The following is a 27,847-nucleotide window of genomic DNA, read 5'->3' as shown; positions in this document are numbered from 1 at the left end:
ATTTAGACGAAAATGTTATTTTAGAAAGGAGTATAAGTTGCAAAAAAGTACCTATTTACAAAAACACTGAAATAAAAACAAACAAAAAAAAAACAAGTTTAAATGAATGCAAGATACAAGCCATATATGCTAACTCTTGAAAATCATTTTTTGTCATTTACAAAAACCATACTTCAGTGATCTAAATGTCCTCTTTAAAAAAACAAGATCCTAAATTTGATAGGATCAGATTCACTGCTCTGTGGAAATCTGAAGGCTTAACAATAAAATGTGTTTCTAAATAAAGAGGTTCACATTTCTATTTTGTTAACGCACTGTGCATTGTCAATCAGCTTGGGGAATTTGTGAGGCAGTGACATCTTGTGGCGAAAATGAGAAATATTTACTAACAGACCTGCACATACAAAAAATACACGCACACACACATATATATCAAACAGTAAACAAGCTAACGCTGTTCACATGCAGCAGGTCTACCATTCTGTCTTAACCAGGCTCCAGAGCTCATCGCTGACCTCACAGGGTGTACGGGTGGAGGTGTCTATGTTGATGGGGGTCACCACATCCGCACCATAGTGAACTATCAAGAAGACAAAAGGAATTTGTAAGCTCTAAAATCATACCAAGTGATAACACTGACCTTCAGCATATGCTGTAAATGTGTCAGGATTACCTCCTTTCAGTATGTGCGGCTCTGTGTCAAACTCCAGCTTTATCTTGGTCACTTTAGAGTAGAGCTGAGCAACATATCTGAATCAAACAATCAACAAAACAATCATAATCATAACCTTAAAAAGAACCTGTAAGTACTTAACCTATTTAATTATCGCAAGTAATAGCCCTGAGAAAAATCTTTCGATTAATTATTATGTGACAAATGTTGAGGAAGTCTGAACATACACAGGGATTCTGCAGAATTCAAAATGTCAAATTTAAGACTTTTTAAAGACCTTTTAAGACCATTATGAAATTTCGGACTTATACAGGACTTTTTATATTATATTATATTATATTATATTATATTATATTATATATTGTTATTTCTTAGCCAAATGTTTTGAGTAAATAGTCAAAATAAGCAAAACCTAGTAGCACATACACACATTTTTTAAATAAAACATATCTTTAAAAACTATAATGAATTAAATGTATGCACAACAGTCTGTCCAAATCAGTGCCCTCACCATATACAGACTATAAATACACAGAGAACTTTTAAACAAATATTATTGTAAGGATGATAATTAAACAATACTGTGAACAGAGTTTTGTCAAAAGTTCTATACAGAATGAATTGTTGGTGATTGGATGCGTGTTGGGCAGCTTTACACATACATAGGAAAATTAAGACCCATTTACAATTATTTAAGCTACAATTATTGACCTACAAGACAAAATTTCAGTAAATGTAAGGCTTTTTAAAGAGTAAATTTTCGTTAAATTAAATTAAAGACAAATTAAAGACATTTTTGAGACCCCTGTGGACACTCTGATGACAGGAATTGTTTTCACAACATTCTAAATACAACGGGCAACTTGTTTGTTGGCATTTGTCTGTGAGATGTGAATTGGCCTTTAAATGTGTTTAATAAGCGTTTCACTGCAGTTTCTGACTTTAAGTGGTCTCACAATAAAATGAATGTAACTGAAAGTAACAAACCTCAAGACCAACCTTTGCAAAAACCAGGTTTGTTATTAAAAATTTACAGACTTGACAAAGAATGAAAGCAATAACAAATTAATCACTAAATTGCACAAACGTTATTATTTAATATGGAACAGTTTAATAACTGCTTTATCACATTTGATTTACTCTATAAATTCTAGTAAAGGTTGACAGTTATAGTTTAACAAAAAAAAAAAAGAAATCATACTTATCACTCTCCCTCAAGTGATTTCAAACAGTTTTCTTTTCTTCTGTTGAACACAAAAGAAGATATTTTGAAGAATGTTGAAAACCTGTAACCATTGACTTCCATAGTAAGAAAAACAAGTACTATGGAATTCAACGGTTACAGGTTTTCAGCATTCATCAAAATATCTTCTTTTGTGTTTAACAGATGAAAAAAAAAATACTCAAAGGGCGAGTAAATGATAGAATAGTCTTTTTTGGGTGAACTAAGCCTGTAAGGGAGCTGTTTTTATTTGGCTAACAAAGCATTTAAAAACATTTATGCACTATATTAAGATACATGTTTGGCATAGGAAATGTTTGAGAGCAGAGCGAGAACAATGTATAATAAGTCTTACATGGCTGAAGGAATGACCTCAGTTGTGTCCTCATCCACTTCCTGTTGCAGGGTTTGGATTTCTTGCTCAGCATCTCGGAGTCTTTCCAGCTCTTTCTGCAAGAATCTTATCCATGTGCTAAGGAGACATTCAATTAAACTCATCTGTATTTCTGTAGCGCTTTTGCAATGTACAATGTGTCAAAGCAGCTTAACATAGACGAAATTCTAGTAAATTGAAAATAAAACAGTCAAAGAGCATTAAATGTTCACACTTTAATAAAAATATAATTATATTAGATTTAAAACTATGCATTTACTAGACACTACTTTATTCAAGAAGCTTTTTTCTTCTTACAGAGTGAAACATATTCATAACAAACAGGGTGAAATACATTTTGGAATGATTTAATCAAAGTATGGTGTGATTGCCTTGCTATAAATTAATTCTGTCAATTTACTCTCCCCCTCTACTTGTAAAATGCCGTTTTGAGTTTCTTTCTTCCGTTAAACATACAAGAAAATACTTTAATAAAATACTCAAAACAGTGACACGGTGGCTCAGTGGTTAGCCTCACAGCAAGAAGGTCGCTGGTTTAAGTCCCGGCTGGGCCAGTTGGCACTCCTGTGTGGGTTTCCCCCAGTCTAAAGACATGCCCTATAGGTGAATTGAATAAATCAAAAATGGCCATAGTGTATGTGTGTTTCCCAGTACTGGGTTGCAGCTGGAAGGGAATCCGCTGTGTAAAAGATATGCTGATAAGTTGGCAGTTAATTCAGCTGTGGTGACCTCTAAAGAATAAAGAGACTAATCTGAAGGAAAATTAATGTATAAAAATATTCAAAACTGGTATACGTTGACCTTCACAGTATTTCTTTTCCTACTATGAATGTTAAATGGTTACCGTCTCCAACCTTTTTCAAAATATCTTCTTTTGTGTTTTAGAGACAAAATAAACCCATAAATGTTTTGAAACTACTTGGAGGTGAGAAATTTGTCATTTCTGGATGAGCTATCCCAGATGAGATTATTAATTAAAGCCAGTCCACTGTCCTTGTTAAAATATGCATGAATCAATGTGAAAAACATTCCTTTTCATCAAAAAAAATGTAAAAAAAATCTATAAATAAATAAATAAATTTATATATATATATATATATATATATATATATATATATATATATATATATATATATATATATATATATATATATATATATATTGTATGTTCTACATTCAAACATGTTCTACATTCAAATTCACCATTTAACATACAATTAAAAATTCACACTAAAAAACATTAATTGTCTGTTCCAATGATAATTTTTTTTAATTATAGTTATACATTGTATATTCTCAGAATTATAATTATATATTCTAATGGAATAGTGGAAGAGGGAACCGCAAAATATAAAAAATTCCAAATTAGAAGTGTACTAGGTTGTTATGGTTAAGCACAAATAAACATTTGTGCCATTACACCAATTTATTTCCAGTTTTTTAGCACTACAGCAATTTAGTTAAATATGGCAGGCAGTTATACAAAAAGATTATTTAAGTTTGAGGAAAAAATGCTACTGAAGGATACTCCAGCTCTGAGTCCAGGTTTTGACTTTTAGACTGGCTCCTCTGCACCTCCTGCTCCATCTTCATGATCTCCTGCATCATCTGGCTTTTCTGTTGGTCTAAATCCAGAAGCTTCTGGCCGACCACCTCTTCTGTGTGCACAAGATCTTTGACAAGACAGAAAAAAGGATTTTTTTTTATATGCCAATTGTTTGTGCATGAAAAAGCAAGATGAACAAACTACTTTAACAACGTTCAGGATTGTACCGGTATTATGCAAATATTTGTGGTTTAATGCCACCAGTGATATTTTAGCATTAAGGAACTATTTTAGTATCTTTTAACAGTTCTATTAACAGTGAACAGCTTTTTACATTTTGATTTTTAGTATTTTTTTAATTTTATTAGTTTTTTTATATAACTGTAAAATATTCATGTTGCTTCAATGATTTTTTTCCCATTGAGTATCTACTGTAGTTTTAATTTCTAACAAGCTATTAACAGTGGGCAGTTTTTATGTTTGAATTTTGTTAAAGTGTCAGTAAATTGTTTTTAATTTAATTAGTTTTTTATTCATAACTGTAAAATATTTTTGTTTCAATTACATTTTACCATTGAGTATCTACTGTAGTTTTTTTAATCAGTTATTACAGGGTATATGCAGGAATCCTAAAGGTAATTTCAATACCTTTAAGACTTTTTAAAGACATTCTCAGAGTATTTTAAGACCTCATCACCACTTCAAGTTCTAATCAATATCAAACCTTTAACTTAACAAACAGTTGTTAATAAACAGTTGTAGTTAAATAAATCAATGGAGCACAACCATACAACAGAACTGCGATAAGCTTGAAAAAAAAACTTGAAAGAATAAATTGAGCGGTTGTTTTCAGCAACAGGCTTCACCCACTGTTTAAACTCATCTTTTAACCATGGGTACGCAAACTTACATTTTCCCATCTGTTTTGCTCTATAGTTTCGCTACATGTGGAGAGCGTCACATCACCTTCCCGCGTTTCTCGCAAATTACATTACATCACCCAGATGGAGGAGCCTGGCCCGAACCAATTGCGTAGATCAAGCACGTCTTTGTTAATATTAGGAGAAAAATAAATATATATATGCTTTTTGGAGTCAAACATTTGAACGAAATGTAAGACCTCGTAAAAACACCACTAAGACTTTTTAATGCCTTTTAACGGCCTTCATTTCCTCATAATTGATTTATCAACTTTTAACGCTTTTTTAGACCGTGTGAACACCCTGTATTAACAGTGAACTTATTTACTTTTGAACGTTTAGTTAAAGTTTCAGTAAACTGCTTTTATAATTTTATTTATAAACATTATAGATTTTAACAGTTAAGTTTTTAAATTTTGAATTTATTAGTTAGTTTCAAAGTTTAAGTAAATTGCTTTCAATTGTAATATTTTTTTATAACTGTAAAATATTGCTGTTGTTTTAATGATATTTTATAATTATAAATTTATTTTAAAAACTATTGTTTTTTTATATCTTATCAGTTTTTAACAGTTAAGTTTTTTATGTTTACATTTTTATTAAGGATTCAGTAAATTTTTAATATTACTAGATTTTTTTAAAAAATGCCTTTATATATATTTTTTAAACATAAAATGTTTAAACATTGAACAAAAATGAAACACAAATTTTACTACCAACTGCGAAAATTTTAAATGTATACACGTATAATTTTCTTAATTAACATTTATTTATTCAAAGTAAGTAAATTATTTCCAGTTTTATGTTTAAAGTTTTTAAATACCTCGAATATCCCTGATATAAACTGATTTTTGACATATCATCCTTGTTTGGATAACAGGAGGAATTAAGAAATAACATTTTCTTATGAAACAGCACCTGCATGTCACTTGTTAAATAAAAATTGCGATCAAAGAGGGCTTGATTGTTTCTATTTTACTATAATGCATATCTGAGTCCAGGTCATAATAACAATAAAAAAATTAAACATGCAGGAATTCACAATAAGTCCTACAACTTTAGCATTTAGACAATATATTTAATTCAGCATATAACACAACTTTTAACAAACAAGCAAAGGCATACAATGAATTTTTGATGTATTTTACAAAGTTTATATTAATCAGGATGTAAAAAAAAACTATTTCATATCATTGCATTACAATCAAAATCAGAAAAGTTAAGGTTATTAGGTACCATAGGTTTAGCTACTTTCTAAAAACTTAACAGTTAAAGAAGTATATTTGTGTATTAACTGTATGTGTATCAGTGCTGAAGTAATACCATTTAGGAGCTCAGTAAGCGTCTTCTTAGTCTTGATGTAGTGGTCGAAGAACTCCTGCTTTTTTTTCCTTGCTGCTTGAAGAACACTTTCTGCCTTACTGCTCATGATGATCTCATTCAAAGATTCTCCTAATTTCTCAAGGTCATCATCATGCATCGAAATGCTATGGGACATCTCTGCATTAGTGATATTTCTGTAAAAAAAATGAATAAAAAAAAGTTAAAAAGTATCGCATAAGAAGGTGAGCTTATGTGCCATGACAGAACATTTATTTATTTATCAGAACATACATAAATATTTAAACACAGTGATACAAAATCAGCACAGGTTTAAAGCAACAGAGAATTAAACACTGGTTGCTATTAATATAGTAATTCAACTTTAAACAAAAACCTAAAATGTTATTTGCAAACAATTTTAACTTAAAATGTTAAAATGGCATATTATTCAAAGCTTACCAGTAGGATTTATTCCTATTCAGAGACTTTTACAGATTACTTTTATTTTTCTCTAGAACTATTTAGTTTAAAATGTGTATTCTTTTGAACCTTTTTTTCTGATTTTTTAGCAAATGCATTTTATTCATTTATTTTTGAAGAGCCATTTGGATGTGTATGTGTGTGTGTGTGTGTGTGTGTGTGTAGATAGATAGATAGATAGATAGACAGACAGACAGACAGACAGACAGACAGACAGACAGACAGACAGACAGACAGATAGATAGATAGATAGATAGACAGATAGATATCAAAATGCCTTTTTGAAAAATTACAATAAATAACAAAATAATATTAAAGTATTAGTATTATTACTAATACTACATTATATATAAATAATGCAGGTTTGAACAAAACCTTAATTTATGTCCATGCACAACTCAAAGATAAACAAATATGAAGCATCAACCGTAACGTTGGCTGTATTCTATTCAATTTTAGCGCTTTTACAATGTAGATTGTTTTCAAAGCAGCTTCACATAGAACAGGGGTAGAGAACCTCTAGGTCTCGAGCCACATGTGGCTCTTTGACCAAAAATACGTGGCTCTCCAGCTGTCTTCCTTCAATAATATTCTACCGTTACAAAAAATAAGAATATATATATATAAGAATTTATATATATCACTATAAATCAGTTTCACATTGAAAATACAATTACAATTAACGTTACCTTTTTATTGTAATTTGTACAGCAAAATGAATAAGAACTCGGTTAACAAAAAAGCGGTGTTTAGACCAAAGGTCGTTTGTGGCAATGTGGATTAACTTTATCGAAACACCAATAAAGGGCAAACAACTTATATTTTTATGAAAACTTAAATTTAAAATAACATTCATGAGTGGTGATGGGAAAAATAAAAATACCATAAATTGTTTCTTTCATTCATGGACTTGACATGGTTACATTATAACTTTGCGTGGCACACAGTTCAAAACATTACCAGATTACTGGTTTATAGTTTAAAGTTAGTATAGTACAAGTATAGTTTAAAAAGTTAAAATGCTTTTAAAAAACTTCTTTACAAATTCGACAAAATTAAAATGTTAGCCAGCTAAATAACTTATTTAGGTAACAAATCAGCCACAATTTAACGTTAGTACGTTACATCACAGAATGTAAACAAGCACGTTTGCCTGGCATAAAAAATAGATTAAAAAAAAAAACGTCGATGTATGACATACGGAAAACGAACATTAAAAATATCTGATTTTGTCACAGAATTAAAGTTAGCTTAGCAATGTCATAACTGTTTTGTAAGAAAAAACAGTCAATGTTACGTTACCCGAAAAATCAACCAAACTAACAACGGTTGTGTCTAAGCGAGCTCAAAATAACGCATCTACAAAACCATTGTTACTTAATTCGCCATGACGCGTTGAAACACTGACGTATATTGTATAATAACGTAGTTTATATTTATACATTTCAGAGTAACATTATATAGTCTCACCCAGACTGAACGCCGAAATCCCGATTTCAAACTGGCGGGTGTTCCTTGTTCTTCTCGTTTATTCAGCAGTTAGCGAATCGACTTCTAGTGCTTCTTCGCCACCTATTGGTACGGAGTATGCAGATTTTGAAAAAAAACTTATTTTACTAGGCTTCTTTAACTTTAATGAAACTGTTTGTTTTTTTTTTTAACTTAAGAGCTTTCGCCCTTAAAGGGCCTGTTAAGCACATTTTGTACATTCATAAGCTTATGAATGTACAAAATGTGCTGAACAGGCCCTATAAGGGCGAAAGCTCTTAAGTTTTTCAAAACAAAGTATATACATCTAATCAAAACATGCTCAGTTTCTGGTCGATGCTTCATCCATGTTTAGTTGTGTGAACTTATTTAATTAGAAAACTGTCCTGTCATTGTCAACATAAATAAAAATCTATCTTAAATATATCCTTGTTAATAAAAAAAAACTGAAAAAACACACTCCTGCTTAAGTCTTGGGTATATAACCTCCTTTGTAAAACGTTTTAACAAATTAAATAAAACCCTTATTAAAATGATTAACCATCATTGAAAATGGAGAAAATAAAAGTATTAAAAAGAAGTCTTCACTCACTGAATCAACACAGCTTTATATTTAGTTATAATGTAACGTTATCTGAAAACTGAACAACTACAGCTAAAACAGAAGACTGGACTAAAATACACATTTTTTCCACTTTCAATAAGGAATGTGAAAGAAAAGGCTCTAATTCCACAAAAACTCTTTTAATTAAAAAAGAAAAACAGAGAAAGCTTTCAGCAATGATTCAGAAACTTTCAAGATTGAAATGAACATGTTAATAATGCAATTTCCTATTTTCAGCGGTTCCTGGTCCCTTAAAAACAGCTCAATCAAAATGGTGTTGATTTCCAGCATCACTGTTTGCTCTTCTTCTGCTGCTTTTCCTGTTTCTCTCGCTCTTTCCGTTTCTGTCTGTACAGCTCTCTGAAGTGGAGTCTCTTTGGATTGAGCCCGTAGGCTTGTAGTCTCTGTCTGCTGAATTCTCGACCGGCCATCTTCACCGTCATGGACTTCAGCTGCCGCCGTCCACCTGAGCGACGCATTTTCTTTCTGGGTCTTTTGGGTTTTTCAGTTCTTTCAACATCTGCCTCTTTCCTCTTGGTTACCACAGTCTCTGCCGTCTTCATCTTTTTCTTAGGAACCAGGAACTCCTCGTCATCCTCCTCTTCATCATTTGCGATGGTCGCTTTGAGGTCCTGGACATCTGCTTGCTCTGCTGGAGGAGGTTCAGCTGTTTCTTCAGTCACAGTGGTGTCGCTCTTCTCCGTGAGCTCGGCTTTCTTTAGACGATCCCTCCTCTTCTTTCCCACCTTCCCCTTGGTATCCTTTTGCTCCTCCTGACCATCATTTCTAAGTAAAAAAAAAAAAACACACAAACACACACAACAATCATTAAACTTTAATGTACTGTAGATTAGATCGAGGTTTATGTGACACAGGGTTCCCATACTATCCTAAACAGCCAATTTAAAGACTTTCAAGCACATTTTAAAGCACCATTAATTTCAAATTAAGCACCTTTGTAATTCACACCCCCAGAATATGTAGTGCCATGAAAGCCCAAATGTACTTAGCATTAACTTACACTTAATATTTAAGTGGTGTCATTTTCTAAAAATTCAGATAGTTTTAAACAGCCATGTTGTTGTCAAATTCAAAACCATTAATATTCATATGTGTTTTTCGAAAATATTTATAAAATGTGTATTATTTGTTATGTATTGTTAAAGATATTAGGATTTTAAAAACTTCTAGTTTTTCTTATTCTGTTTTTGACAGCAGCGTGACAATTGTTTAAATAACACCAAAAACAAATTTAATTTTAAATTTAATTCTAGTTTCAAGGACCCTTCTTAATTTTACATTGCTGAAATTCAAATACTTTCAAGATGTGTGGGAACCCTGGTAATAATTCTGTTGCACCAAACTTTAAACCTTGCTTAAAAAAAAAAAAAAAAAAAAAAAAAAGCAAACACAAAACATGAGCTTGGAATAAAAAACAGTCCTTTTTTACAGTCCTTTTTTGATTTCCATAAATGTATGGTTTGTTAGAATAGCACAAGACTAAGCTGAGATACAACTATTTGAATATCTGGAATCTGAGGTTTCGAGAAATATCTAAATATTGATAAAAATCAACTTTAAAATAGTTCTAATTAAAGTTCATATAAATGCATATTTTTATATTTTTATAGTTAAGTTACAATATGTCATAGGCCCTTATGATTTTTGGCATAAACAAATCATTTCGACCCATACAATGTATTTTTGGCTATTGCTAAAAATATACCAATGCGAAATGTTGTGGTCAGGGGCACATGAAACAATTACAGTCATTATGCTGTAAGTATGTTTTATTCTTGATGCAAACTTATATATATACCTTTTTAATTTTAATTATTTTTAATTACATTTTATTTTAAAATTATTATTATCTCTCTATTGGTATTGATGGTTCTATTAAAGAAGTCACGAGGGCACAGTGGGTAGCACGCAGTCGGTAGCAAAGTTTTTTCCTCTGTGGCAACCCCAGAATAATACAGGGACTAAGCCAAAAAGAAAATGAATGAATGGATAAATGAATGAATGAATGAATGAAGGGTTCTATTAAGAATTTTTTTATATCCATATAACAGTTTCAGTTTGATCATGGATTTAAGCTCAGATTTAAATGTTAGCTAAGGACATATTTTAAACTTGATATTGAGGAGGTTTAAAGAATCACAAAAAGGCAGCCCTTATTTGTAGTCAGGCATCCTTTTTTTTACCAATTCTTCTTTCAACTCTTTCTAAATAAAAGCACCATTGCACCATTAAATTAAATAACTAATGGTTTGACTCATAATTTACAGCAGAAGTTTCTCAGCAAATATGGGTTAATTTTTTATTTACCTTTCCATTACTGGCATGAGCCCATTCAAGTCACTAAATGTCAGTTAATAAATGAATTAAGATGAAAGAGTAATACTGCTGCAGTTTAATTTAACAACAATGAATAAGAATTAATCACTTATTTATGTTTTAATCACAGTTTTGTTAATCCATGTTTAAAATGAAGTGGTGAAACTTTTAAATAAAACCATGATCAACAAACCCTTGACTAGCTCTAAACTTTGCCCATCCTAAAAGATCATATGATGGATCATGCACATGATCCTGAAAATGCTAAATCTGGAAGAGTTTCATGTATAAAAAAACTAATCTAAAATGTGTGTGCATTAATGTGATGTCTAAAGTAACACTCACTCATTAAACAAAGACACGAACACTTGCTGTTTCTTCTTGACATTGCGTGCTTTTATCTGGAAGTTCTTCAGGTCACAGAGTTCCTCCCTTTCTGACCTAAATAATAAGAAAAATCTATGAAAACAATGTTGAAGGACAAAATGAACAATCCCAAAATAAACTGTTAATTTTTCTCCAGGTATTTCCCATTTAATATTACTTTTTTATGCAGTTTATTTATATCCATCACAAAAACAACCATTATACACTACCTGTACATGCAGGTCTTCCTTAGTGAGCACCAGCGGTTCAACTCCTTATCACCTGCATTCAGAATCTATGGAAAGAGTGAGAATAACAAAGAAATATTATTCTGATTTCTGAAATTTTTTTTTTTAAATAAATTATAGCACAAAAATATTTATTATATTAAAGGATGCACCAAAATAAGAACTGTGTATTTTTCCAAAATATTTATTTTTAAAGTTTCTGGCAGATATAAAATTAAACACTTAAATAAAAGGAATTAGGAAATCAGTATTTATTTGGTAATACCTCTGACAATCAGAACAGAATGTTTAATGACTAATTTTAATCAGTCTATTATCATTTTTGACCAATGTATTGTGTCCTTGCTGAATACAAACATGACTTTACAAAATAAAATAAGGTAGTAATTAACAGAAAATAAATAATAGTCATTTAACAGTGAATTATTAATTATTTTACAGTTTATATAAGTTTATAAAATAGTTTATAGAATATACAGTGCTGGGCAAAAAAATTATCACCATTAATCACATCCAAAATAAAAGTTTGTTTTGACATAATATATATGTATGTATGTATGTATGTATGTATGTATGTATGTATGTATGTATGTATGTATGTATGTATGCAAGTATGAATGTTTAAATTAGCTGCATTGCTATATTCATGGCAAAACCTGTATATACTATTAAATATACAATATAACATACAATCATATCAGTTTCTTAACATTCGTTGTACAAAAACATAAAAACACTTAAGAGTCATATACAATCTTTAAGCTTGATTTATGATTTATTCTAAAAATCCTCCTGAAGACACCTTTTCAAACATTACCCTTAAATTATTTCCTTAAAGGTGCAGTAGGTGGTTGTGTTCAGAAGCCTTTTTTGTTGCGCTGGTTGAAAGTCTCTTCACAATTTAATAGTAATGATTAAAGTAAATCATCTAAATGTATTTTTATGTATTTTTATATTTTGGATAAGGCATAAAACTAAAAAATGTTCATCTAATAAACAGAGTCGGGCCGACATCTCTCATAATTATGATAAGTAGCTCAAACTGTCTGTCAGCAAATGCAGATTTGAACAACTGCGCAGGCGTTTGTAAGCAGCTCCAGCGGACCGCTGTTTGTGCGATCGGTAAAAACCTGCTAAATCAAAACTTTTTTAAAACCTGAATCAATATTGGAGGTACCTTTGCACGCTGGAAAAAGGATGACACCATGTCTGAAGGATTTCTCTTAGACATCAAACCATTTTTGCTTCAAGCAAAGCTGATGTAACGTTAGATGTTGTTGTTACAAATGGGTTATATCTTCACAGAAGTGTTGTTCAGCCTCTAAAATCTTCCGGTGAAAGACTGATAATACTGTTTTCAGTTTCATAAGTGACCTGTTACAGCATTGATAATGTAGAGTTTAATTAGTTTAACAACAAAACACAAGTAAATACCGCTATTCCGCTTAGTGTCTCCCTATATTGTTTACCATGCAACTCTAATATTCACTCTGAAATCGCATGTCAGTTTGGCTTGCACGCAGCCACACAAGCACTAGTCGCTTTTAACACGAGAGAGGGTTCTTTAGCTGTGCTCGTGTTTCAGGAGGCGTGGCTCTAGACGGCAGGGGAGGGACTGTGATTCAGAGATTTATGCTAAGCTGTTAGCATTGTGGAAGATCACCTACTGCACCTTTAATAAACGTTCTCTAATATCATTTAAAAATACACATTGTATTAAAATATCTTTTATTATCAAAATATTCTTAAGTAGGTTTTTCATCCCCTTTTGATAAATACAAATGTGTGAGTCTTGAGTGTCTGATTCTGCATCTCGTATGTTCAACCTGATCATGTGTTCTTTCAAAATGCTAACTACTTCTTTAATTTACAAATGACTCACTTCATACAATTCCACTTGTCATTTCTCATTAATATACAGATTTAAAACAGGTTTAACATCACATAAGATATATGTGTGTGTACTGTGAATATTTATTTTGTTTATATAAATACACACATGCATGCATATATTTGAAAATGTTTTTTATACATATTTAGATATAAAATATTTATGTATATGATACAAACTATATATAAATTAAAATATATAATCAAAAAACTAAAGTTTTATGCATGTACTTGTATTACATATATCTTATTTGCCCAGCTCCTATAACAAATAATAGTTTACACATAAATGAAAGAAATCAGTAGCTGCTGGAATAACCCAAACTGTCATTTAGTACAAAGAATTTAATGGTATCTTTATTTTTACCTGAAGGTTCACTGTAATTTATGATCAATGTATTGTGCCCATGCTAAAAAGAAGTACGAGTGAAAATATAATAAGATAGTAATTAACATAAAACAATTGACAGTAATAAAACACTAAAAGCAATAACAAAAAAAATCTAACAGGATTTACTGTACATCATTTATAAATCTATATTAACTTCCAGCATCTCCAATAAAAGATTTACCTGAAATGGCAGTGCATGTAAAATCTTCTTAAATCAAATCCTCTAAAATGTGAGCCTAAAGCTAATCTGCACTGGTGGTTATCAACGCAGCTCTGCTCAGAGAGAAGATTACAGTCTTCAGACCCTGGTCAGAGTTACTCCCGGAGGAACAGCAATACCAGGTCAGACACAATCACAGCTCATCAGCACAGAACTTATTTTCATTAAACACATTAAATTCGTGTGGATATGCCTGAAGCTCCTCACCTCATCAGTGCTCAGCCCAAAGTCATTGGCTACCACTTCTCGGTAGCGAAATCTGCACGGCAGGTCATCAATGATGTCCTCAAAGTCCAGTTTATAGTACTCGTCCAAGTACTGCTCGAAGCTCTTCTCGTCTGGAAACAGGGGAACAAATGGGGTTTGTGTAGGCTGAAACATTTTCTGTATGTTCGACCGATGACAGACAGTGTAGAGACGCATGATACTGGCCTTTGCTGATATCCGATAAGCAGATATGTAAGGGATAATCAAGGGATTACTGATGCGAATGCTTGAGGGCAGCGCATTTATTTCTAACTGTGATCAAAACTGACTGGAACCACATGTGCAATACACAATTTTAGCGCACACGTTACTCGGCCAGTATGCGCAGGCATTCTGTTCAAATGGGAAACAAATTCTCCAAAATTGCTTGCCAAGCTTATGATTACATTTCATATTAGGAATCACCAATAAAATTAAACAATAACTGTCTCTTTAGTTTAATTTCTAAATGTTCGAATCACACAAAATCTGCAGAAACTTAAGTCGTTCCGGGACCCTCCCCTGGAGAATTGTCAGTCTATAACTATCAATGATTGGCTCCTTTACTAGAAGGCGGGACTTCATTAGCCATATTGACTGTTTCCACATTCAAAACTATACGAGTGACCTGACTTGTGTATTCTATAGCCTTTAGCTGCATCCAAAATTCCATACTTTTGCACTATACTACGCCATTTTGTAGCATAAATAGTAGTGTAAATAAGTAGTGTGTTCACACTGAAAACTTAAAAAAAAAAAAAAATAATAATAATAATAATAATAATAATAAGTCCATTTTAGATACCCGGATGATGTACTCATTCAGCCGGTAAAATAAAATGTGGAATGATGGAATCTTCACGCACTCAACACCCGCAGGTTTGCTCACGTAGCGGAAGGGGCAGAGCTATCACACGCACATGTTGGATTACTTTATTTATTTTGGATGGTGAAAGCAAAATTCTCCTATGAGATTGATTATAGCAGCTCCCAATGAAGAATGTAGTTATACTCATGGCAACTGATAAACGTCATAAAGGAAACAATTTGAATTTGCGCTTAGTAAAAAAACATTAGTGCTCCATATGGGACGACACTTCATATACTATGCTGTTGAGTGTGTAAGTGCATAAGTACGTAGTGCATGAGTGCATAGATGCCATTTGAGATTCAATAATTGAATTTTTCACATCCGGGTTGTGAATTTTATATTATTTTGGTGGGTACTCAAATGAATATTACAAATAATCAAACTGTCTAAGTAGTTGCATAATTATAAAATAAACACACAACTATAACAGTTTCAGCAAAGTCCCATTAAGGCAAATTCTTTATCTCAGCAGCCATCTTTGAAATGCCTCTCTGGCATGCAAGTGCAGCTTATATCTCTATGAATGGGGAAACAATGAAGCTGCAGAAACTGTTAAAACCTGGACCGAGCTCCCCCCCTGAAAAACTGTCAGTCTATGGACCATTTTGAGGAACGTAAATAAAAACGGTCCTAACATATATCCTGTTTAACAATTTTAATTTCCATAGCTTCCAAAAACATCCACATACTGATAAATAACTCTTATGATAGCAGTTGTAACACCGTTATGATAGAATTGCCTCTTGTTACAGTTATGAAATAGCTTGAAAACAAGCAAGAAATGTTCATGGGCCAAAGACATCACCACATTGAAATGGTCTATAGCAGAGATGTCCGGTGTCCTGCAGATTTTAGCTCCAACTTGCATCAACACACCTGCATGGATGTTTCTAGAAAGCCTAGTAAGAGCTTGATTAGCTTGCCCAGGTCTGTCTGATTGGAGTAGGAACTAAACTTTGCAGGACACCGGCCCTCCAGGACTGAGTGTGGACACCCCTGGTCTATAGCAATCGATGATTGTCTCCTTAATTTGAATTTGAATGAAGGACAACATCCATACTGTTACATTTTTCCTCATTCAAAACTAAACGCATGATACGTCTTGTGTCTTGGTTCCAGGTTCACCAAGTCAAATGATTTCAATGATTTCAAATTATACAGCTTACAACATTCAAAAATCAAATCAAAAACAAGTGCTCTATAAATTTATTAAACAAGACATTTAGGGTGCTTTCACACCTAGACATTTGCTTCGGAACCTGTCTCATTTGCTCAGTTAGCACGGTGCGTTTGCCATATGTGAATGCAGCAATCACGTTTGGATTCATGCCAAATCAAACGGTCTGAGATCGTCTAAATGAGGTGGTCTCAGTTTGATTGAAGCACACTCTGAAGGGAATCGATTGTAATGAAAAAGCAATATGATTCAATAAAGCAGGCTTTATCACAGTGCATTATGATTATGTAATAGTCATATATATGGCTATATGAAGAGAGAATGGTGAGCAGGGCTGGATGTCATTCCTATTGGTAAATATAAGTTTCATGTTGAATAAGAAAGTGAAAGCATAATGATGTTAAAGAGAGTTGTGTATCTGTTAGGAAATGGTACTGAAAATACGATCTGATGTTTTTGTTTCCATATTTTAATCTTATAATATGTTGTTAGACCTGTTGTTTTGTTTATTTCTGCACTGACACCTCGAAAAAAAGATCAACACCAATCTGCTTCATGATCTGACTGCAGTCTTGCTCATAATGTCTTATTGCTCATCATCATAAATTAAAATAACCACGTTTGACAGCTGAGCAGAATAATAAACCCTGAAACTCTGACCAATATGAGAAGAGTTTACTTGCACGTGACTCGTTTTAACTGTTTTAGTCTGTTTAGAAACTTTGCTGTGTGAAAGCGAATCGCACCAACAACAAAAATAACATTTACTCATAGTTTACTCACACTTAAGTGGTTCTAAACTTTTAACTTCTATCTTCTGATGAACACCAAACAGGATCTACTGAAAAATGTTGGAAAATAGAAGCTAATGCCATCTTTGTTAAGAACAAAACTCACTATAGTAAACAACATTCTTCAGTGTATCTTGTTTTGTTTTCAACAAACTAAAGACACTCAACCTGGTTTGGAACAACTGGAGGATGAGTAAATGATTACAATATTCATTTTGTCTGAACAATCTGTGTTAACAGCTATCACTCACTTGGATCAAAGACAGGCTTGCTTTTGCTGATGATCTCTGCAAAGTGGGACTTTTTCCTCTTCTTTCCCATGAGTGGGACGTCCTCTTTGCTCTTCTTTTTCTTCTCCTCTCTCTCTTTTTTTCTTTTCTTTTTAGAAACGGCCTGTTGGCTTGGGTCGTAATCAGCATCCATCTATTCAAGAGATTTAAGGTATGATTAATAGCCATACACAATGAACAAATCAGTTCGGTGCAGCATTTATATTGCGTGTTAAGAATAAGAAAGCATGCTAAAAAGTCTACTCTTACGATAAAGTCAGGATCATCACAGTTGGGCTGGTAGTGTTCCTCCGCAGTATAGTCTTCCTTGTGGTCATACTCTTCCTCATTCTGCTGTTTTCCCACCCATGTATCCCAGTTCCAATTTTCTTTAAAAAAAAAAAAAGAAAAAAAATTCATTATTTATACATTTATTAAAAAGTAACAATAATTTAAGCCATATATTTGCATATATTTGATAAAACATTCTTTAAAAATGTTTTCTGCTTTGATATATATATATATATATATATATATATATATACAGTATATAAGTATATATATATATATATATATATATATATATATATATATATATATATATATATATGGAGATGTATCAAATGTTCCTTATTAATATCAAAAACAGTAAAACATAGTTGTTTGGCAAATATTTTTCTAAATAAAATGAGACTATAATAGATTCAATAAAACATCATTCATTTAAAAAACCTAAAACTGTAATAATATAATCAATCTTTTTTGTCTATAAAGATTAATTTACCATCGTTGCTGAAAGTATTTTTTTCTCAAAAGTTGGTAGTGATTGTGAACATGGAGTGAACAACATCAAATATTGCAATCAAGATTCACAGTGTTACCTTCAAATTCCTCATCGCCTTCAAACTGTGGTTTTTCTTCTTCATTCTCTTCATAGTATTCATCACCAAAGACCTTCTGCAGATGGGAATTAAAAACAGTAGTTGTTTTTTTGCACTTGCATCACTATAAGCAGTCACACATTACTTTACATTTTACATTTTATTTCACATTATATTAATTTACTTATTATCACTACTAACAGTCTTGCCATGCTTTACTAATGTAATTAAGTTAAATTTTACAAAAAGAGTTTAAAATCGATAGAGCGCTGAAGAAACTACTGTTATACAATAACTTGCATATTTACCCTAATTAAGCCTTTGAACGTCACTTTAAGCTGAATACTAGTATCTTGAAAAATATGTAGTAAAATATAATGTACTGACATAATAGCAAAAATAAACTAAATAAGTTATTAGAAATGAGTTATTAAATCTATTATGTTTAAACTGTGCTTTAAGCATCTTCACTGTATTTTTGATTTTATAATTGTTTAATAATAAAAACAGTCTGCAGCAGCAGGGATATTGCGCGCTAGCACTTTAAGAATAGTGCAGCTCTGATATGGTTTCTCTTTCACGTGTCTTTGAATTCTCAACTTGTGTGTTTATTAAACAAATGACGGTTAATATGAATAAACACTAAACACCGGGCTCCGACACAAATGTGCATGTATTTGATCATTAAAGCGCTCACATTAAGATGGCGTTAGATGTGCGTGTGTGTGCTCTGCTGTCCGAGGCCAACACACAACAGCACATGCTCTTTCTCGCTTTTAAAAATATGAATGATGCGCATCCCGTGCTGCAAAAGTTACATTAATGATAATGTACCTCGATTACCTCGATTAATGGTTTTTCATAATCGTTAAAAGGCAAAATCGTAATCGGATTTTCGATTAATTGCACAGCCCTGCCATACCCATTTCTTACTTTCATGTGTAATTTATGAGATGCCATTTTCCACATTAACACTTTTTCATTTTAAAACACATGCATATTGTTATAGGGACGGCTGACACTTACGCTAATGTGACCTGTAATAAACTGATAAAGTCAGCTTGCAGATTCATAAAACAACTATTACGATATTACCAAAAATAATGCTTGTTGGATTGGATTATTATTACCAAAGATAATGGATTATCGGACACTTTAAATCATGAGTTTTGGTTCCAATTCTGCAGTTGTTTCAGACAAACCTGCATAAGCTGGTCGTGTTGCTGAGGGTCAAAGTCTCCGTCCAGGTCAACATCATTGAAGGCTAGCTGTTCATTTCCAGTTAGCTCCTGCAGTTTTTTCAGTTTATCCATGATCTCTGCTCGCTTTAGGTTCTTCAGTTCCTTCAACTGCTGCTGCTTCTGTTCCTTCTCCTGCAGGAGGTTAGTAAGTAAATTGTGAGAAATTAAACATTAAACTCTCAATTTTCTTACTTCTGAAAGATCATGTGACACTGAAGAGAAAATAACTAAGCTAAAAATCCATGTTTGCTGAATTCACTGCAGGAAAGAAGGGTGTAAAACTTATTTTTACAGAAGACCACTTCATGTGGCTGCTTTTAAAGGACTGGTTATAACTGTAGGACTGTATAAATGTTAGTACTAAACATTCAGTTAAAAAAAGTCTCTTTATTTCATTACAAAATAATAACGACAAACCGTAAAAAATGTCAAATAAATGCTAATTCTCAAAGTTATTTTAATATGAATCCTTTTTATTACTTTTCTCTAAACTGGGCCCATTTAAGAGAAAAATATCTATGGAACAACAACTAATTTTGAGCTGGGTTGCATAATGCATTATGGGAGATTATGGTCAATAAACGATATAAAGCAGCATGGGCATTTATTATAATAATGGGTTCACACTAAACAGGGTTCAACGCTAAGGATTCTTTCTACTAGCCCAATCGAGCCAGTGGTGAAAATTTTTACTTGCCCTGCCAAAATTTTCACTGACCCCAAGTAAATAGCTATTTCTTAGCCAAATATTTTAAATAATGCATTAAAAGCCATAGATAATTGTATACATACACTTTTTATACAACATAACTTTTCTTGTTATGTATATATAACTTTCTGTGTGTGTGTGTAATATACATATATATATATATAAATAAATAAAAGCAAAAACGACACCCACAGACATCATCACCAAATATAAATCAAAAAGGTCAGACTTTCTCATACATAGCCACATTTAAACTGTCATGTTTGTAAAAATCTATCTACTAAATTAATAAATCTATTTAAAAAAAAAAAAAAGCATCGGCTAGAATTTTGCATTATAGGCTTAAATTCTAGAGAGAAATAACAGATGAACCGAGACTGCAGTCAAATCATGAAGCAGATCAATGTTGATCCTTCTTTCAAAGTGTCAGTGCAGAAATAGGGCGACGCAGTGGCGCATTAGGTAGTGCTGTTGCCTCACAGCAAGTCGCTGTGCCTCCAAAAACAAAGGTCTAGGTGTGAAAGCACCCAAAAGCCTGGTTTATACTTCTGCGTCAAGTGATCGGCGTGACCCACGTGTAGCTGTGCATTTATACTTGTGCGCAATGTTTCTGTTGTTCTGCAATAACAGCTCCGAAACGCTAGTTGGCAGTGAGGTTAATGTTCCTCTGTGTCGAGTTTCTTTGCTGGTGTTTTGTTTTTCCTGAATGCTTCCTTAATGTACATGTGGTGCAAACTCGCTCATTTTGACACTGACAGCCTCAGCTTAGGGCTATACATCAACACGTAGGCTGCACCACTCTGTATCACACTCGTGCGCTTGACGCAGAAGTACAAATCAGCCTTAAGACTGTATTTGCATGCAACTGACAAACAGTCTCAGCCACATTAAACTTCAGTGACAAGGCAACACTGGTCTGATCTGGCAAGTAACCATCCTGTGTATTATCCAGAGCAAACTCGCATGCTGGCCATTGGGCAGTCCTTATTTTCAAGCCCTGCTAAACATGAAGCACCACGTCACTTGCTCTTAACTACTCACAGGATGTTTTTTGCTTCAATATCTTGAACTTGAGCTGAAGACACGTTTGAAGTCAATTCTGCGTGTTCACGGCAAATATGTTGCACATTCCCGTTTAGTGTGCCCAAATTGCATTGGATTTGTATGTAATTTAGTTGCATGGATACTTACATTTGCATTTAGTTTGAATAATATGCTCTGACAGACCACATAAAATTATATGGAAAGTCATTTTTGACACATTTTTTATGCATTTTACAACATTTGAAGCTTTTTACACAATACAATTTATTATATTTGAATCAACCTAAAAGCATCTCTGATAAGTGTAAGAGACCTTTTCTTAAAGGGTCACGAAACACCAAAACACATTTTTTGAGCTGTTGACAGTCGTATATGTGTCCCACACTGCTAAAAACACTATAAGGACACCTATATTTCACTAAAAAGTGTAAATTGGTTGTTTTTGCGTTATTTCAAGCAAATTCGTACTTCCGGTTTGAAACGAATTTTTGAAGCTGCGTCACGGTCATTACATAATAGCGTTGTATTCCAGCGTGCAGACTGGGCGTCTGTGCCAGAGTGAGTCTTATTACGTCTTACAGTGTGTTGCATTAATGCATGAGTAAGGCTTGGTTCAAACCAATCAGCGCGCTCTATTGTGCAACTTAATATTCATTACTATCACCGTGTTTTCAGGACAGAGACGCCACGTTGTGTTGGCAAAACAAGCGTGAAGTGTTGCTTTTATAGTTTGCTGCAGTTAAGTTTCGTTTTCATTTTCTCTCTGTGAGAGCTCAGAGTCACGTGTGGATTAAGTGTACGCGACGCGCGACAACAATAACTTACGTGTCTAAGGAGGATTATTGTTTACCTGAGAGCTGTTCTCATCTGCAAACGTTGAGATCTGGATTCGTTTGTAGTATTCTCTTCATAAAGACGCGGCTCTAGTTGCTGGTGATTGTCCTGTCTCTACAGATTTGGTAAGTGAGCGACCAGTGCTCTTTGTTTATTCAGTTTGTTTGTATCTAACAAACTATTGCACAGAGTGTAAACACGTTAGCACCACAACCAAACTTTAACCTCGTGTAGGGTTTTTACCGCATTTAGTGACCGGAATAACACGCGCGGCTTTCTGACACTACCTGTCGTGTGCATCTAAGTTTCCGGGAAATGCGGAGGTTTTTTTTTTCTCTCATTCGCCGTGCGGTATGAAACATTGCATGAAAAATACATGCTTAGAGCAGCTCCTCGAATCAAAAATCTTGTGTGTCGCGAGGGGCATGAATGAATTCCCTGAATGAAAGAGCCAAACTGCAGTTAAAGTCCACCATTTAATAATTTGGCAAATAATTCGACTACAGATGTCCATGTAGGTTAAACAGCATCACTTTCTCATGTGTGTGTGTGTGTGTGTGAGTGTGTGTATTTTGACTCTGAAACTCCCGCGTGCCCAAATAGACACTCCCACACCATCCCACTTTTCTTCCTCCGACACTCCCCCCTAAACAGAGCTGGACACGCCCACTTTTCTGACTTTTTTCAAAGTAGAGGTGTGAAAACACCCTGCTGAAACGAGGGGGTTTCATGGCCCTTTAAAGAAATGATTAAAAATCATGTTTACCTTCTTCTTCCTTTCTTTAACCTCTTCTCTCTTCCTCTTTCTCCTGTCGTCTTTGCTGCGGACAGAAGTTGCAATGTTGCGGGGATATGTTTTGACCTGTGGAGAAACAGTGGGTTGATGGGTAATGCTTGAAAAAAAAAGAGCTCATTTGAGGAAATGAACAGAACACAAATACAAATCAGTCTGATCATGAACTCTTCCTACTTTTCCAGCATCAGGCTCCTCAAAGCGGAAGTTGTAATGCCTCTCAAAGTCTTCCTGTTTATGCAGAAATGATTCTCCTTCATCCTCAGAATCATCCACATCATCCTGCATGAGCTCATTATATGTGGGGATCCTAAAACCATTCACAGATTCAGAGAAACTTATAAAATCATTCAAGGGCTAAGGATATTTTTTAAGAAATTAAAATGTTTACCAGACAAGGAATTAATTAATTGTTCAAAAGGAGAGATTTTTATCTATAGCTAGTTGACACTGTAGAGATTATAGTATATTGTGATTCTGAAAAATCAGCTTTGATTTAAAGAAATAAATTACATTTTTACTGTTTTTACAAAATATTGCATATAAAACAATGCAGCCATGCTGGGACAAACAAACGGATCCAAAACATCTTTTTTACTGGTTTTGTTGTATGAGTGCAATACTTGAGTCAGAACCTACCTCTCTTCATCCTCCTCCTCCATGTAGCCCTTGTTGAGCATGAAGTCCCGCAGGAAAGACTCTTTCTCATCTAACTGAGGATTGTTCCAGTAGTCCCGCAGATATTTCTGAATTAACATGCACATCAGTCAGTCCAAAATCTAATACTTAAAATCCAAACAGATCATCCTAAAATCTGATTCTGAACCACAAAACGATTTTTTTAGATTTATTAATCGCAAAGCTGAATACATAAGCTTTGAAATGATGTGTGGTTTGTTAGAATTGGACAATTGCCCAAGAATTTGGGCGATATTTGAAAATCTGGTATCAGCCGGAATTAAGCTGGTTGCAATGCATATTAGTAATCCAAAATTAAAGTGAGATATTTCAAAGGTATGAAATTTACAAAATATCTTCAAGGAATATAATCCTTATTTAATATTCCAATGATTTTGGGCATGAAAAAATGTTAATGAATGGCTATTCCTACAAATATACTCATGCAACTTGAGTTTTGTGGTCACAAATATCTTAAAAAAACACTGACCATGTCCTTAAGTTCTTCTTTCTCATCCAGCTCTGTTTGACCCTTCAGCCATTCCACATAGTCAGCTTCCTCTTTGTCCTTAAACGCAGAAATAAACAACAGGCCTATCACTGGATACAGTTTTATTAAACACAATTATATGACATCCATCCAGCCGAAAGCTACAGTGTCAGCACTTTTTCCTCTTGTGTTTTGGTCCTCCGTGTCAAAAACTGTCCGTCACCATCACTGTCCTCATCATCACTGTCTTGAACAAACTTGCGCAAACTGACAAAGAGAAATACAGACAGAACAGAATAAAATGAAGAAACTGATGCAAGCAGAGATCATGAAAACTGAGGAATCTGCAGGAGCTAATCGGAAATGAGCAGCTGGCCTTTAATAAAAATACAGGGGACACTTTAATACCTTTCCTGTATCTCCTTTTGCTCCTGGATGTATGTGGGAGATGCAGCTCTCTGTAATACAAACACATTCATATGTAGTTGTTTATGGTAATCAAGCTGTTTCAGGCACTAAAGAATGCACTTAAATGAATAGAGGAGGTCATTTCCATTTGAATTCATTTCATCTATACATTGTTTATTTAAATAATGAAAACAAAAACACACAAACCAACAAGTCGACATTCATCTGCAATGTGACTAACTTTGATTTACAAACTAAATCAATATACACAACAAGAAAAAAACATTGAAAAGTTTTATAATTAAATTATTAAATTATTTAAATGAAATACTATTAAAAATAGTAACATAACTGAATAATTAAAAAAATATTATTAAAATTACCTAATGCTGACAAAAATATCTTACCCTTTAAAATTATGATTATCATTTTAATAATATTCCAAGTTTTTTTATTTATATAAACTGCAAGACAGAGCAAAAATGTGGCATAAAATAAATGATCATTTTTGTTCTACGCTGATTTCTAATATCTTAAGTATGTTTACCTCCTGCATCTTTGCGGAGATTTCTTCATCAGCACTGTCATCGTCTTCATATTTTCTGCAATGAAGCACACTCGGTTACATTATACAAACACTTTGAGTGAATGAGAACCATTAGAAATGTGAATAAATAAATTAATCTGCCAATTATTTTCATTAACCTCCCAACCATGCAAGCGAAGTAACAATGACAATTTACTGTCTGATTAATACAAAAGTAGATATATTACAGTGAAAAGTTTCAGCCAAGTCCATCATTTCTAAACCGATGATTTCTTACCCTCCTCTCTCCAGGATGACTTTCCTCTCATAGTCCTTAAGGAACATGGGTTTCTCTGACTGTTTCGAAGTGGACGGTTGCTCATCGCTGCCTGACCCAGATGCTGATTAAAACAAAAAGTACAGTACAGCATCTTAATACAAATCATAAATTGGAGCAGACATTGTACTATAAAGATCTTTACATACTTTCTTCTGTGTAGAATTTGGCATCTTTCTGATAGATCTTTGGATCCTTTTTCTTCAGAAGCGAGAGAGTTCTGTAAAAATCTCTGTCTAGCTTTGGATCCAGCTCCTGTATGTACAGTATATAAGAGTATTAGACATGGAAACATAGACTGAGGTAGAGTTAAGTTTATATTCACACATTCATTCATTTTAACAATCCTTATATGCTTTACCACATTATTTTGAATAATCGGTCTGAAATCACATGTAAGTTAGACTTCAAAACAACACTAGCACTGTTTAATTGACTGTGGACAGTGCTGCACTTTGATAGTCATTGGCTGCTAATATGATTTCCTTAGTTAGAATTTGCAAAAAAAAAAAATACTTTTCTGAAATTATATTATTAATGAGAATACCTAAACATTTGAAAAAGAGTTTCAGTAGAGAAAATGAATGATTATTTTACCACTTCACTGTCATCAGAGTCAGATTCGGAGGAGTTTGATGAATTTTCCTCTTCCTGGTCTCCATAACGGTCCTTCACTGGAACATTCAGCAGAAACATTATAGTAATGCAATTGGCTGTTAATGTACTTAATATCAGGATATGGAGTGATGTAGACTTTATATATATATATATATATATATATATATATATATATATATATATATATATATATATATATATATATATATATATATATATATATATATACTTTTTGGCTAGAAATTAATGGCTACAACAACACACAAAAGCAAAACAAAATTAATAACCTAATGTCCAGAAAATACATTGAGGTGGTTTGAAGATGGGTCTGTTCAATGGTAATTACTACATTAAGTAAAAAAAAGTTGTAAACCAATCATTTCACTTTATAAGTCCTCTATAGAAGCCATGAACATTAGTTTGGTTTTGCTTGTATTTGTTTTTTTAATCTCTAAAAGTACCGTTATGCATTTACTTGCATTTAATATATGGGCCCACAATTTCAGCTTAAAATATTTAATATTTAACTGAAAAAAACTAATTAAACTATCCCTTTAACAAATGTAAAGGCAAAGCATCTCCCAAAATTAAAATGGTTAGTCTCATGTCTCAAGAATATTTTTGTGAAAATAACATCCACACTATTTGCTACTACTGTAAAATAAAAGCACATAAACAAGGAACATTAACATTAAGACATTTCAATCTCCACTTGTGCCTAAAATAGATAGACAGACAGAAAGAAAGACAATAAGGTAGACAGACAGACAGACAGACAGACAGACAGACAGATAGATAGATAGATAGATAGATAGATAGATAGATAGAATTTCTCAATAGCTTTGATATTAATACCACAGTGCTTTGGAAGAGATTTATAGTACCAGTTGTTTTGTTTGGGGTGAGTTTTTAACCTCATATATATATATATATATATATATATATATAGAGAGAGAGAGAGAGAGAGAGAGAGAGAGAGAGAGAGAGAGAGAGAGAGAGAGAGAGAGAGTCATATTTTTAAGGAAGAGGCAAATAATACCACAATTTTACTGCAGTAACCATATTGTTTAAACTGTTATAGTTACTATGGTATTTGTATTTATTTTCACATCACTTCACTTCACTTCACTTGGACATAAACGTAGATAAAAGATTATTGATGTTTATAAATGTAACTAAAGCATTTCTACAACAAAACTCAAGAAAACCACACTTATTGTTGATATAAATATACACTTTCGTATTCAACATGTAGTAAATAACGCATGCTAGTACAACTTACGTCTCTGCAGTTCCTCTTTCTGGCGATATTTCTCATACTTCTCTGCAAACTTCTTGTTAATCTTGAGATCCGACATGTTGTCGTATAACTGTGCGGTATCTTCTGATTTGAGATCAGATTAATATCTCGATAATTCAAACTCTCACGTTGGACATGTTGCTCTGCTGTACGGCATGGGCACGTGACCTACGACCCTCTCCTACGTCATATAGTTCAGGGTTCAACTATCGCCTCCTTTCGTCGATTGTTTTTCTACTAACATTTTACTCCTTGTTAGAAATTAAACCGGTCCTTTCTGTCATATATTTAGAACGATTTTTTTTTTGGAGTCTGTGATAAAAACAAGCAGCTTTTGTTGCCGCGAGTGAGTAACACATGTCCTGAAAAGTGAAGCCAAAACATTTCATCGCTCCCTAGTGGCGGGATGTTGTATAACTCATAAGCCACGCAGTCTCCACCTAATCAGGGGTGCCCAAACTTTTTCCTATAAAAAGCTAAAAGGCAAACTTGATCGAGGCTAGTGGGCCGAAGCACCTTTATTCTATTTTGA

The 27,847-nt window shown here is 33.1% G+C and overlaps 2 protein-coding genes and 1 non-coding gene across 4 annotated transcripts; all 3 read right to left on the bottom strand.

Annotated features, from left to right (window-relative positions):
• Position 1: 1 nt before the first annotated feature.
• spc24 (SPC24 component of NDC80 kinetochore complex) lies at positions 2-8,064 on the bottom strand. Of its 2 annotated transcripts, none has more exons than XM_087242751.1 (6): positions 7,861-8,064; positions 6,079-6,272; positions 3,818-3,962; positions 2,251-2,355; positions 674-750; positions 2-580 (listed from the first exon to the last, which is right to left on the bottom strand). In XM_087242751.1, exons 2-6 carry the CDS (start codon positions 6,251-6,253, stop codon positions 474-476), a joined length of 609 nt encoding a protein of 202 aa, XP_087098877.1. In that variant the 5' UTR covers positions 6,254-6,272; positions 7,861-8,064; the 3' UTR covers positions 2-473.
• A 710-nt stretch (positions 8,065-8,774) lies between these two features.
• On the bottom strand, positions 8,775-27,471 carry kri1 (KRI1 homolog). The gene is given in 19 exon segments (NM_001002041.1): positions 8,775-9,436; positions 11,333-11,428; positions 11,584-11,648; positions 14,310-14,440; positions 17,439-17,610; positions 17,727-17,845; positions 18,338-18,413; positions 19,540-19,710; positions 22,932-23,027; positions 23,136-23,268; positions 23,598-23,704; positions 24,127-24,204; positions 24,303-24,393; positions 24,535-24,584; positions 25,082-25,136; positions 25,359-25,461; positions 25,547-25,652; positions 25,995-26,071; positions 27,298-27,471. Coding segments are annotated over 19 exon segments (2,298 nt in total). The 5' UTR covers positions 27,374-27,471; the 3' UTR covers positions 8,775-8,940.
• LOC137490809 (Z30 small nucleolar RNA) lies at positions 14,156-14,254 on the bottom strand. The gene has a single exon (XR_015481566.1). It is a non-coding gene; the product is annotated as a Z30 small nucleolar RNA (small nucleolar RNA).
• Positions 27,472-27,847: the final 376 nt, after the last annotated feature.

Source organism: Danio rerio, chromosome 3, assembly GCF_052040795.2.
Source record: "Danio rerio strain M-AB ecotype USA chromosome 3, GRCz13ab, whole genome shotgun sequence".
In the NCBI taxonomy this organism is placed as follows: Eukaryota; Metazoa; Chordata; class Actinopteri; order Cypriniformes; family Danionidae; genus Danio; species Danio rerio.
The sequence above is the reverse complement of the archived record's forward strand: the minus strand, read 5'-3'. Positions and strand labels throughout refer to the sequence as shown.

Excerpts from the sequence above, each read along its gene's own strand:
- spc24 (XM_087242751.1), bottom strand. The coding sequence starts at position 6,253 with ATGTCCCATAGCATTTCGATGCATGATGATGACCTTGAGAAATTAGGA. Across the intron at positions 751-2,250 it reads GAGGTCATTCCTTCAGCCAT|ATATGTTGCTCAGCTCTACT; the intron begins GTAAGACTTATT and ends TGTTTGATTCAG. Across the intron at positions 581-673 it reads GCCGCACATACTGAAAGGAG|TTCACTATGGTGCGGATGTG; the intron begins GTAATCCTGACA and ends TCTTCTTGATAG.